Genomic DNA, 14,464 nt, shown 5'->3' with positions numbered 1-14,464 from the left:
GCCAAGGTTGCATTTTACCTGAGACTACATCCTTGCTCGGCTTATTCACCTCCAGTTTATCTCACTTCTCTCTTTCCCTTATAGGTTTCTCCCTCAAAATAACACATTCACCAAATCCCTGTCCCAGGCTCTGCTTCTAGAGACCCGAACTAAGATCAGCTTTCCAGCTTTGACCTCTGGCACTCCCTACCTACCACCATCCCCTTTTAGTTTGACTCATGGCATTACCATAAGTGTGGCTCTCATTTGTCCTTTGGCTCCCTGAATTCAAGTCTGCACACTTGACTACAACTACTTTTCCCAAACCCAGTTGTAACCCTGGGAACCATGATCCCAGTGGTGGTCAGACAAGTGGTGATCCAGCTGGGCCCACCCTGGTCTCCAGTATGGAAGGGATCAGACACCAGGTGGCTGCAGGACTTGAGCAAAAAGCTAATCTTTCTGCTTCTCAGATTTCGTCTTCTCTACAATAAGGGTTTGACCAGATGACCTGGTTTCTTCCATCTCAAACATTACATTTCTGTGACAAGAAGTAAGTACACAGATTAAACACAGTGCTTGTGTGGACCAAAAAAAAAAAGGAAGAGGTGATTATGATCTACTCATCAGTGACCAGCATGACTTCTCCCCCATACCTCGCAATGTGATTATCTGTGATGATGGTAGGAGAACACATGAATTAGTGATGAGACAGAAGAGAAACAAAAGCAGAAACCACCTCAAGATGGTGTTAGTTTCAAGTGGCTGAAAAAGGGGGATGATGATCCCACACTGGTTAAACACATCTTATGTTTGGTTTTGTGCCAGGAAGAGGGTTTAAATACTGCCTTGGGCTGACCCTGCACTCTCTAGTTTGATCTCTCTGCCTTCTCCTTGTCTCTCTGCCTTATCACTTTGTTCTCCATGGTCCAGGCTCCTTAGCCTAAGTTCTCAACCTGCCACGTTCCCACTTGCTATTGCCTCCAACATACGATTCCATTGAGTTTCTTTCCATTGAGTTTCATTTCTTTTCCTTTCCCTCCCTCCCCTCCCCCTCCTGATAAATTCTCATAGAATCATGTTCTTTTATCTTGGTTTGTAATGCAACATTCATTAAAGTGTTTATTCAATTAATGCCAATCTCCCCAATTAGACTGTGGGCTTCATGAAAACACATACCATAATTTTTCTTTGTCCATCACTCGTGTCTAGCCTAGAATAATCACCCCAAAAATATTTAAGGAAATAAATACTTAGGAAGAGAAAAGGAGAGAGGGAGGGAGAAAAGGAGAAGGCGTCACTTACAAGAATGGAAATATTGAACGTTAATGAAACCAAATAAGGGAATCAGAAAATTTTAGAGTTACAAATAATCTTATGAGCTTATGCAATGAAATACTGTAGCCACCAGGTACATGTGGCTGTTGAACACTTGGAATGTAGCTAGTACAAATGAGAAACTAGATTTAAAATTTTCTTGAATTTTAACTTATTTTAATTTAAATAGTCATATGTGGCTAGTGGCCACTGTATTGAAAAATGCGAGTAGAGAATAATGAGTCCAATTCATCCATCTCACAGATACGGAAAATGAGACCAAGAAAGGCAAAGTAACCCATGTAATCAGTTCAAACGGTCAATATTAGAAACCAGGTCTCCTGACATCCAGTCCATACTCTGGACTGCCATAAAGATTAAGCGAAAAGCCCATATTATTGAAAGGCAAAGACCCTGTAAGAGTTTAAGCAGAGAAGAGCTCATGAAGGTTGGTGTACCCTAGGGACACTAAATCCATTTGTCACTTCTAGATTCCAGAGTCCCACCTCTCAAGAGTTTGCCTAATCTTGGTCGTAAAGCCAAGTGGAGTCATGATTTCCGAAAAGGCAGATAATAAATGAGCTTATGGCCTTTTGAGCTTTATTTCCCCTTAGCCCTCCAGAACGCACTCCTGTTGAGAGGAGAGTATTCAGTGAGTGCCCCAGGAAGGGCCAACTGGTTTGTTCCCCCTTAACATTTCTTTCAGAGGAGATCAAACACAGACCGTGAAAGTATTTCCCTGATGATTCCAATCAGGAGAAACCTCACAGTTGTAGAATATTTCTTTTCAGACAAATTAAGTATTGGTTCCATCATGTGCACCTTGAGAGATATATTACATTTTCGTACATTGTTGCTTCTCTTAGCCCCTCCACAAGTCCTTTGTCATTTTAGAAGGTGTTTGAAACATGAAAAGACTGACTGTCACAGCTTCTGTCCACAAGAGAGAGGATTCAGAGCTGGAGGGAAAATTTAGAGAGCTTCATGTATTTTTCCTAACAAATAACAGTCTGTGTAATTATATATAAATATTTAAGCTTCAAGATTGTCTCAGTGGGGCTTTAGGCTACTTAACCAATCTTCTCTTCATGAGACTTTCATCGTGAAAAGTCACAACAATCTGTTAAAATAACTGCAAAAAAAAATTGCAAAGCTGTCACTAGTGTTCAGTGAAGCTATCCATCTTGTAACAACAATTACCCCTCAGAACAACTCTGCCCAAAGAGAGAATGCAAAATGCAGAGTCAAGAGAATAGGCTTATATTTACAAAAGCATTTGACAGCCTGGTAATACATTCAGAATTAGAACATTTTTTCACATCTATTTTTTTTTTTTTTTTTTGCCGTTTGAGGTTAAGCTTTGAAAACATCAAGTGCCCGCTGTTCACTAAAAGCTTCTAGGTTCTGGGGCGCCTGGGTGGCGCAGTCGGTTAAGCGGCCGACTTCAGCCAGGTCATGATCTCGCGGTCCGTGAGTTCAAGCCCTGCGTTGGGCTCTGGGCTGATGGCTCAGAGCCTGGAGCCTGTTTCCGATTCTGTGTCTCCCTCGCTCTCTGCCCCTCCCCCGTTCAAGCTCTGTCTCTCTCTGTCCCCCCAAAAAAATAAATAAATGTTAAAAAAAAATTTTAAAAAAGCTTCTAGGTTCTAAGCTCTACTGAAAAGAAGCATTTCCCTTTTGTTAATTATGAAGCTTCTGTAATATTTTCTTTTAGGATTATCACTACCGCTAGGTTCCCAGCGAGGTCATCGTTTTTGGCTTAGGGAATCCAATGCATTACCCATTCTCTGTGATTTGACGAGGCCAAAAGTAGCTGCAAGAAAGATGAACTCCCAAAACATCTTCCGAATCTCCATTCTAGATATATACCTGGGGGGAAAAAAAACTTCGTAATTAAAATTATGTCTTCATACATTTAAAATGAGTATACCATACCATATGTTAATTATATCTCAAAAAGTTGATTTATAAATAGTGTGTGTGTATACATACAAATATATATATATATATCCATGTCTTTCCACAGACCAACAGAAACTTGATAAAAATAAAGGGATTGTTGCTACATTGTTTCAATTGTACAAAGAAGATGGCCTTGCTGACCCAACTCAGGAAGAATTTTGTAAACACCCAAAGCCTATACCTCAGACTTTACTGTTTCAAGTTGTCCAGATGCAGCTATAAAAGGATAAAGTATATAGGGCATGGGTTGGACTTCCATTTCACACACTGAATTCATTCAGTGGAACATAAACATTGCTGGATGATTTTGCTTGTATTTTTATACAAGCACTGGTTGACCTTATAAACATTCGTGGCATGCAGAAATATTCAAATATCGGAGGAGCGCATCTGCCTGATGAATTCAGGCTAGCCAGAAAATGTTTTCTACGTTGCCAGAAGGAGGAGAGCGTCAGTGTCCTCCCTTCAACTTGGACTCATTTCCAAAGGCCTCCATGAAAATGATCAAGTCCCCAATTCCATTCTATTTTTTGACTCAAAGCAAGGTCATGTGTTTAAAATTAAGAAAATCATGGCATTCACATTGAAGGAGATTTCACCTGGAACAAGGAATACCCCGCCTTTGTCTTCTTAGCCAGCTCCCCTCAGCATCCTCGAAGGTTAAAAGTAAGGATTCTTGAAGATAAACTGTCTGAGTTGGAATCCCAGACCCGCTACTTAATAGTTAATCTTGGGCAAGTTGCTTCACTGCCTGGCCCCTCTACCTCATAGCCTTGAAATCAGGAGTAAGTGAGCTCATTGCTGCAAAATGCTTCACCTATACCTGGCACAGAGAAATCACTCTTTCAGTGCTTGTTAAGTGAAATAAGTCTCCTTGGATGCCCACAATGTGAAAGTGACAAAGTATGGCCCCCAACTTGAGACTCAGAATCCGTAGAAGCAGAGGAACACTAACACTCTGTAGTGCACGTTCGTAAGGAAGTTATTTTGTTTTGTACGTTTTCATTTATATTTTTTATTTAACTTATTTAATTTTCACTCTCAATCACTGCCTTGTAAGTCACTATGCTAATATCTCTACGTTCCTCACCTCAAGCCTGGGAAAGGCCCTGCTTATCTTGTTCATGGAAATGGAGACACTGGGCCCCACAAAGGTTAAGTTGCATATTCCAGCCCGCTGGCCATGGACTGTCAGGTTCTATACCAGGTAACCCGACCCTGGGTGCAGTGCATGGCAGCAACTCAAACCCTTCAATGAAAATCGCTAAGCCCAGACTGTCACTCAACAACCACCCCCCCCCGCCTCCGCCCAGGGCCCAACTGATGTAAGATGAAGAACGATTTGCCATGGGGTAAAAATATGAGCTCAAGCCCTAAGTGTTAGCATCCACCAATTTGTCTTCAAAGACAACGGTTTTATGTACAAAACACTGTATTAGATGCTCCAGATAATAGAATTACAAACCTGCTTTCACGTTTAGAGAACTGAACAATTTGGGGAGAGAAATGTTACACACCGGAAACATGAAGAAATTTAGGAAAGTTTAAACACGTACTTTAAATATATCAAAGAGTTTCAGATAGAATCTCATTGGGCCTACATCACTTTGCAGTCTTGGGCCCTTTAAATGGGACAGTGTGTAAAAATTATATCATGATGCCCAGAAATCCCAGCTACCCAGCAACTGAGGTCCTCTTTCCAGAAAGTGGAAGTGGAGCCATTCTGCTTCCCATAGGACATATTTCTACTATTCATGCTTAATTTACTCCTTAGAAAGGATTCAAGGATGTGAGACAAACACATCTATTTTATTATCTTATGCTAACAGAAAACACCGGGAGAAGCCTTGAGCTCAAAAGAAGCCGGAAAACTTGATTCTCCTGTAAGCTTGACCATTGCCTTTGTGGACTTGAGCTATCCACTTCACCTTTGAAGGTTTATGTGCCGACTCTCAAGGGCTTGGTGCTGATTTGGAACACCTACTACATTTCCCATGATATTACAAACACTCCCCAGGGTATTGGTCCGGTAATTTTCCAATAAGCACAAGTGATATAATTGGACTTCCCTGTTCCTCAGTTTCTACATCAACCTCCCACTAATGCCTCCTCAAGGAGACTAAGTAATTTGAGGGAAGGCACTTTCAGACTGTAAATATCCTCTTCCCCAACAAACGTTCATCTCACGACAAACAAATGAATGCATGATCATAAAGAATAGACTCTTCTGATGGATTAAGGACAGTGTAAGAGTAAAGAGCTTCAGAGTCTGAAAGTGCCAGGGAGAATGATCCAAAATAAATCGGATGCATGGGAGAGAAGTTAAGATGGCCGAGGAGTCAGGAGGCCCTAGGCTTGCCTCATCCCTCCAACACAGCTAGGTAAATATCGAAGCATTTTGAAACCCAAGAAATCCATCCAAGGACTGAAAGAGCAAAAATGTACAACTAGAGGTGAAAAAACTGCCACCTCACAGAAGGTAGGGGCTGCAGAGAGTTGATTTGGGGGAGAGAAGAGCTGTGGGTGCTGCGATGGGGAAGGAGCCCTAATTGGGCAGAGAGTGAGAGAGTGAGAGAGAAAGGAGAGAGGTAGAAAGAGTGAAAGCATGTGCAGGGAATTGCACAAGAAAAATCCTTCCCCAGAACCATGGACTGGGAAAGGGAGAGGGGCTGAATACCGCCAAGTTCTTCGAAAGAGCGAAGCACAGAGCTTGAAGTTTTGGAGGTCTGTGCCGTTGCCCGGGTCACACGTGGTGGGCTTAGCAGTGCTGCAGGGGGGAAAGAGGGCAGACACCCAGGAGCAGGCAGTGTGTTCTGAGGAGACCCCGGGTCACACAGAGAGGAACAAGTCCCTTGCTTGGGTACATTTTGGAGAGGTGGCATAGCCCCTATGGGGGGCAAAAGACTCCGTGGGCACCAATGAGCTGCCCCATTCGCTGGAATAGGAAGAGAGTCACTGGCTGAGGGCAGTGAGCCATGGTGCCAGCTTTCTGCTGCACTTTATCATAAACTCTGAAGTTCACGCAACTGAATTCTGGGGAAAGCCAGCACCCACCACAGCGCAGAGAGACCCTCCCCCAGAGGATCAGCATGGGTCAGCACTGCGCAGATGGCTAAAATGTGCAGTTCTGAAACCCAGCCACGTGCCTGAGATAAAACACAGGAGTGCTGTGCCACCTGGCAGTGGGCAGCTCAGATGCAGGCAGAGTAAAGGTGGGGATCTGGCAGAAGCAGGGACACAAGAGAGGTGATTGCTTGCTCTTCTTGTGAGGGCTTCCAGAAGAGTGACAGGTGTGAGATCCCCACTCCGGGGACAAGAGAGTGGGGCCATGCCTCTCACCAGTCAGCACTAACCAACTTCAGTGGGTAAAACAGCGCCACCAAGTGGAGGCTGGAGCCACATACACAAGTCTCCTACCACCTCCCCTCTGCGCCCTGCAGGTGCCTCACCTCTAGAGCAAGTCTACCTGAGAATCAGCAAAGCAGGCCCCACCCCCAGAAGACTAGCACAAACCCCTCACATGCACCAAGTCTACTGATCATAGGGTACTATAAAGCTTCAGCTCTAGGGAAATATTGTTATTTTTTTCCTTACAAAAAGAAAAGGCAACTTATTTTATACGGAACATACCTCAACATCATAAGGCAATATACGAAAGACCCACAGCTAATATCATTCTCAATGGGGAAAAAACTGAGAGCCTTTCTCCTACAGGCAGGAACAAAACAGCGATGGCCACTCTCACCATTACTATTTAACATAGTACTGGAAGTCATAGCTTCAGCAATCAGACAACAACAACAACAAAAAATAAAAGGCATCCAAATCAGCAAGGAAGAAGTCAAACTTTCACTATTTGCAGATGACGTGATACTCCATGTAGAAAACCTGAAAGACTCCAGCAAAAAATTGCTAGAATTAATACATGAATTCAGCAAAGTTGCAGGATATAAAATCAATGTACAAAAATCAGTTGCATCTCTATATACCGATAATGAAGCAACAGAAAAAAAAATCAAGGGTTCAATCCCATTTACAACTGTACCAAAAAGAGTAAGATACCCAGCAATAAACCTAACCAAAGAGGTAAGTAATCTGTACTCTGAAAACTATAGAACACTTATGAAAGAAACTGAAGAGGACACAAAGAAATGGAAAAACATTCTATGTTCATGGATTGAAAGAACAAACATTGTTAAAATGTCTATACTACCCAAAGCAATCTCCACATTTAATGCAATCCCTATCAAAACACCACCATTTTTCACAGAGCTAGAACAAACAACCCTAACATTTGTATGGAACCTCAAAGACCCTAAATAGCCAAAGCAATCCTGACAAAGAAAAGCAGAGCTGGAATCATCATGATTCTGGACTTCAGGCTATATTACAAAGCTGTAGTCATCAAGACGGTATGATACTGGCACAAAAACAGACACATAGATCAAGGGAACAAAATAGAAAATCCAGAAATGGCCCCATACTATATGGTCAACTAATCTCAACAAAGTAGGAAAGAACATCCAATCAAAAAACAGACAGCCTATTCAACAACTAGTATTGGGAAAACTGGACAGCAACATGTTAGAATGAAACTGGACCACTTTCTTACCCCATACACAAAAATAAATTCAAAATGGATAAAAGACTTAAATGTGAGACAGGAAATCATCAAAATCCTAGAGGAGAACGCAGGCCACAACCTCTTTGACCTTGACCAGAGCAACTTCTTACTAGACACATCACCGGAGGCAAGGAAAACAAAAGCAAAAATAAACTATTGGGACTTAAAGATAAATAGCTTCTGCACAGTGAAGGAAACAATCAGCAAATCTAAAAGGGAGTCTATGGAATGGGAGAAGATATTTGCAAATGACATATATGAAGTGTTAGTATCCAAAATCTATAAAGAACTTATCACACTCAACATCCAAAAAACAAATAATCCAGTGAAGAAATGTACAGAAGGCATACATAGAAACTTTTCCAAAGAAAACATCCAGATGGCTAATAGACACATGAAAAGATGCTCAACATCACTCACCATCAGGGAAATACAAATCAAAACCACGATAAGATACCATCTCACACTTGTCCGGTTGGCTAAAATTAACACAAGAAACAACAGGTGTTGGTGAGGATGTGGAGAAAGGGGAAGCCTCTACCACTGTTGTGGGAATGCAAACTGGTGCAGCCACTCTAGAGAATAGTATGGAGGTTCCTCAAAAAGTTAAATTTAGAACTACCCTATGATCCAGCAATTGCACTACTAGGTATTTACCCAAAGGATACAAACATACAGATTCGAAGTGGTAGAGATACCCCGCTGTTTATAGAAGCATTCTCAACAATAGCCAAACTATGGAAAGAGCCCAAATATCCATCAACTGATGAATGGAAAAAGATGTGGGGTGTGTGTGTGTGTGTGTGTGTGTGTGTGTGTGCGCGCGCGCATTTCACAGTGGAATATTACTCAGCCATCAAAAAGAATGAAGTCCTGGGGCACCTGGGTGGCGCAGTCGGTTAAGCGTCCGACTTCAGCCAGGTCACGATCTCGCGGTCTGTGAGTTCGAGCCCCGCGTCAGGCTCTGGGCTGATGGCTCAGAGCCTGGAGCCTGTTTCCGATTCTGTGTCTCCCTCTCTCTCTGACCCTCCCCCGTTCATGCTCTGTCTCTCTCTGTCCCAAAAATAAATAAAGGTTGAAAAAAAATTTAAAAAAAAAAGAACGAAGTCTTGGGGCATCTGGGCAGTTCAGTCAGTTAAGTACTGGACTCGATCTCAGCTCAGGTCATGATCTCACAATTAATGAGATGGAGCCCCACATTGGGTCTGTGCTGACAGCACAGAGTCTGCTTGGGATTCTCTCTCCCCTTCTCTGTGCCCCTTCCCCACTCATGCTCTCTCTTTCTCTCTCCAAAATAAATAAACATTAAAAGATTAAGAAAAAAAGAATGAAATCTTGCCATTTGCAATGACATGGATGGAGCTAAAGTGTATTATGCTAAGGAAAGTTAATCGGTCAGAGAAAGACAAGTACCCCATGATTTCACCCATTTGTAAAATGTAAGAAACAAAACAGATGAACGTAGGGGAAGGTGGAAAAGAGAGAGAGGGAAACAAACCATAAAAGACTGTTAACAATAGAAAAAAATTGAAGGTTGATGAAGGGAGGTGGGTAGGGGATGGACTAAATGAGTAATGGGTATTAAGGAGGGCACTTGTGTTTAATAGGGGGTGTTATAGTAAGTGATGAATCACTAGATTCTACACTTGAAAACAATATTACATTGTATGTTATCTAACTAGAATTGAAATAAAAATTTGAAAAGAAAAAAATAAGATAAAAAGGCATTGCTCATACATACACAAAACAAAAAAGAAAATAAATTCAGATATTATGATTATTGCTATTACAATAAAATACAATACTGTAATTTTTAACTCAATGAAATTAGAGGAAGTAGAAAACCTTCAAGTAGGGTACCTACATTTTCATATTCTGCTATGTCCTAATTATTAGTATTAATGCAATTAATCACAAAAAATGAGAAGTATTTTTAGTTAGTTGTAAATAAAGTACCAGAGCTGTTTATGGAAATACAATGGGAAAGTCAGAAGTTTCTAAACATTTGCAGCTGTGCATATTTGTATTTACATTAATGAAGAGAAAAATGTCTGTAGCTTAAGGACTTAATACCTGTATTATATATACTATTTCCTGACGATGTTTCTATCTAATTAAGCTGCTGGAGGGGTTTTGCATTGAACATGTAGGGTCCGTTGTGAAGGCAAAAACAAAAAACAAAAAGACAAAAAAACAAAAATAAACCCAAAGCGACTAAGTGGCATGCAATTGGGTAGGTTTAGCATAGAATGATACCGATTCTTTCTGAAAATAATTCTAATGGGTGTGGAGAAGAGAGATACTTCTCACAAAGTATGCTGAAAGAAGTTAAATAGTTAAATAGTCAACTAGAACAATCTATTTTTTATGTTTATTTATTTTATTTTGAAAGAAAGAGTGAGTGGGGCCCCTGGGTGGCTCAGTCGGTTAAGGTCCGACTTCAACTCAGGTCACGATCCCGCGGTCCGTGAGTTCGAGTCCCGTGTCGGGCTCTCGGCTGATGGCTCAGAGCCTGGAGCCTGCTTCGGATTCTGTGTCTCCCTCTCTCTCTCTCTCTGCCCCTCCCCCGTTCATGCTCTGTCTCTGTCTCAAAAATAAATAAACGTTAAAAAAATTTTTTAAAAAAATAAAAAAGAAAGAGTGAGCAAGGAGGAGGGGCAGAGAGAGAGGGAGAGAGAAAGAATCCCTAGCGGGCTCCACACTGTCAGCATGTGGAACCTGATGCAGGCCTCAAACTCAAGAACCTGTGAGATCATGACTTAAGCTGAAACCAAGAGTCAGACAATTCACTGACTGAGCCACTCAGGTGACCCTAGAACAATCTATTTTTTTTTAAAGATTAATCCATTCAATTAAAATTACCTTGCAACCAACCACTATAGTAATAATTGATTCAGGGAAGAATCACCAAATGAAGCTAAAACCATCGGGTAGAAGCATGTTGGGGAACAAGGTTTTAACACAAGTTTCAAAATATCTCCTAACAAATACCTTCTAGGTTATAAAGGGTAAAAAAGTATGTTTACAAAAGAGAAACATGGTGGACATGATTTGACCAACAATGTTGGGATAAACCACCATCACATACTTCCTGAACTGATGTATGAGAAAACTCTACATCACTTATATGGTAGTTCTCCTCCAAATCCAAGACTTAAATCTGATAAACAGTCAAACCAAAACTTGGAGATGGTCTAAGAAACAACTGGCTTGTGCTGCTCAAATATATTTATTATTATTTATTTTTTTGTTTTGTTTTGTTTTAGAGAGAAAGAGAGGAAGCATGAGTGGGAGAGAGAGAGGGACGGAGGGAGAGAGAATTTTAACCAGGCTCCCCACTCAACACAGAGCCCGATGTGGGGCTCCATACCATGACCCTGGGATCATGACCAGAGCCAAAATCAAGAGTGGGATGCTCCATCCACTCAGTCACCCAGGCGCCCCCAAAATAGTAATGTCATGAAAAACAAAGAAAAGCTGAGAAACCAACTGAGGTTAAAACAGTCTAAAGAGACATGAAAACTAAAAGCAATGCATGATCATGGATTGGGGGGAAAAAACGGCTATAAAGGACATAAAGTGAGATAATAGGTAAAAATTAAACATGGACCGAATATAATAATTCTGTATCAGTGTTACATTTCCTGAGTTTGATCATTGTGTTGTAGTCATGTAAGAGAATGCCCTTGTTATTAAGAAATATACATAATATGAAGCACAGGGTCTTGGGGTCACCAACTTACTCTCAAATGTTCAGCAGAATTATAATAATTCATAAAGAAACAACATATGGTGAGAATCTTATAACTTTTTCATTGAGTGTTTATTGTTTACCACATAATATGTCAGGTGAATTAAAGAAATAGTTCTTTTCCTGGGAGGACTTGGAACCCTAGGGGAGAGGAAGAAATGGATGAATTGTAATATTGTGGGATGAGCAAAATTATATCGAAATCTGTACAAGGTGTTGAGGAACACAGTGGGTGAGCATCCCTCTGCACTTGGTAAAGGCTTCAAAGAGCAGATGATGCTGGAGTTGAGACTTAAAGAAGGAGTAGAAATGTACAAGTGAGCAAGTGGAGAAAGGGAATTCCAGACATGGAACAGCATGAGCAAGGACTCAGAAGAGGTATTGGACACCCCAGGTAGAGCTCATCCAAGGCCTTGCGAGCTAAGGTTTTTGACCACAGGAGACCTGGTTAAGCCTTCTTGGAGCTCATACCCCCTTGCTGCACAGGCTCTGAGGGCATGCATCTAATAGAAACCTTTGGCTTTCTGAAATGCATGAACTCAGAAGGTGGGATATAAGAGGGGATCCGGGTAGAATTTCTCGGTTTTCATCCATAAACTGCCTTAACTTCATTTAATTAAACCAGCAGTGTTTTATATACAAGTCTCCCTCAAGGTTTCTATTCTTCCTCTATGGGTCCCTCAAAAATGAAATGAAAAGATGCCATCTCTAACGTTCTATGCCACTGGTTCTTAGCCTGAGCATTGAGTCAGAATCACCCAGAGGACCTGTTAAAACCCAGCTTCCTGGACCCCATCTCCAGAGTTTCTGATGTAATAAGTCTGAGTGGTGAGAATTTGCATGCTGAGTGGAATCAAGGGACCACACTTTGAAGACCATTCTTCCATGCATTTAGCATGCAGTGGTTCCCAACCAGGCAGATGTCTGCTCCATTGACTTTCAACAGCGTCTCTAGCTCCACAGGGAAGAAAACAGTGTCTCTTATCAACTACGTGGGGAAAGGGAAGAAACGATCAATTTAAAATGTTTTCTTTATATATACATGACTGAGAGGTAAGCAGAAGCTTCAAAATATTTAGATGAAAGATCCAATGCAAATGTGAAAAATTAATTTAACGCATTTTTCAATTTGTCTTCTAATTATACTCTATTCCCAGAAATAATGAAGAGCTATGTCCTTTCTTTTTTTTCCAAATTTTTCTGGTCATTTAAACAGGATTCTTTCAGGCAGTGTATACTTGGCTTTCTTACAAGATAGTCTTGGAGTATACCACATCTGGGCAAGAGGAAGCTCCAGGAGGCAAACAATTGGGGGACGTGAACAGATTCTTCTGTACACATCACATTAGAATTCACACGGCATGTTTAACAGTTAAGAAAAACTAAAGGTTAGCCTTAACCTATTTCATAAACATTAACATTTGCTTCTGTGCCCATTCACAAATCTTATGACGGCTTGGATATATACACAACTTTGTTGTAAAATATTTGAGGGAGGCTGTGTCAAACATTTCAATGACAATTAATGTGTTATTAGGCTCAAAAAAGAAAAAAGCCATAACAAGATGCAGAATCTTGGAGCGTTGCTCCAGGGACGGATAAGGATAACAATGTCAGAGTTCAGCAGGGCCCTGACACTCCCATCAGCTGCAATAATTTCAAGATCAGCACACGATTTGTGAGGTATTTAAAATTTTGGAAGTGAATAGCATCCCAGCTTTGGGGCAGTTTTTCTCTATCTTAGGCCCTTTTCATATCCCGATTCACCTAGTTTCCCAAAGTGCCTGGTTCATACATCACCTACACCATTTGCCGTATGTATTGCCGCCGATCATTTATCTACCCCACTGGGCTGTGAACACACAGAGAGAAGAGTCTCGGCCCAAGAAATCTTTGTAGTGCTGGCTACATTGTTGAAACGAATAAATCTTTCCCTTTTATGATCATTATTTAACGTTTGAACAAACTGCTGAACGATTTAATCCAAGGAAAAAGAACATTCAAACTCTTACAACTGACGTGTAACTTATAAATTCCACCACCCCAGCGTTTCATAAGCTTGGTTTTGCCAGAGAGATGGGGATAACTACCCTGTCTTTCTCAAGTATTTCATTCAGGAAGAATGCCTGCAATCCGCTAAGCAGATCAGGCCCCTCCAAAGACGGTGGGCAGGTCACCTCACTCTGCTACTCCCTACTTCCTGTCACCAGGAAATGTAGGAAGAGCAGGTCATGATAGTGAATAAGGGCAAGATGGCCCTCTGCAATTGTCTGGTTTGGCCTCATATACCCTATCCATTATTTATTTCATGTCCTTTAAGAAGGTTGCTTCAGAATCTGTAAAGCAAGCACAGTATGGAGCAATAAAAAACTGCATAGAACTTGACTTTGAATGTTCTGGTTCAAGTTTCAACCCTGCCACGTCCTTGTTATGCAGCTTCTTGGAAGTCTCTTGAACTCACTAAGACTCAGTCCTGGCAGCATAAACTGTGCCTTCACCCAGTTATTGACAGGGTTATTGTGGGCACAGCATAAGCTAATGGGGGGTAGCAAAAACTTTGTAGAAAGCTAGAAAACTTCAGAGGTTACTATCACTTTTGTCAAGCAATAATCTATAAAACAAAAGTCCAAAAATTTAATACTTTGTCGTCTTAGAACCAAGCCTCAGAATTTTTATTCCAAGAGAAATGCATTGCTTGAACCAAAAGAGTCCTGGCTACATTTTCACTTCATTACGTCTAGGAAATAATCACACTATGATGAATGAGATTTTGGATAGTAACAGACATTTGACAGTAGTGAGAGAAGATTCCCTAAATCAGAGAAGTGGAATAC

The 14,464-nt window shown here is 41.1% G+C and overlaps 1 protein-coding gene across 3 annotated transcripts in view; it reads right to left on the bottom strand.

The window, feature by feature from the left end:
* The window catches only part of LOC121033657 (collagen alpha-4(VI) chain-like), a 124,533-nt gene that overhangs the window by 105,803 nt on the left and 4,266 nt on the right, over positions 1-14,464 (bottom strand). For all 3 annotated transcript variants that reach the window (XM_040480162.1, XM_040480163.1, XM_040480164.1), the window contains exon 2: positions 3,074-3,162. In XM_040480162.1, coding sequence (XP_040336096.1) covers positions 3,074-3,149 — 76 coding nt within the window. In that variant the 5' untranslated portion in view covers positions 3,150-3,162. The remainder of the gene's footprint in view (positions 1-3,073; positions 3,163-14,464) is intronic.

This window comes from Herpailurus yagouaroundi, unplaced genomic scaffold (assembly GCF_014898765.1).
Source record: "Herpailurus yagouaroundi ecotype Mexico unplaced genomic scaffold, PumYag 159, whole genome shotgun sequence".
Taxonomy (NCBI): domain Eukaryota; kingdom Metazoa; phylum Chordata; class Mammalia; order Carnivora; family Felidae; genus Herpailurus; species Herpailurus yagouaroundi.
This window is presented reverse-complemented; position numbering and strand designations above follow the sequence as displayed.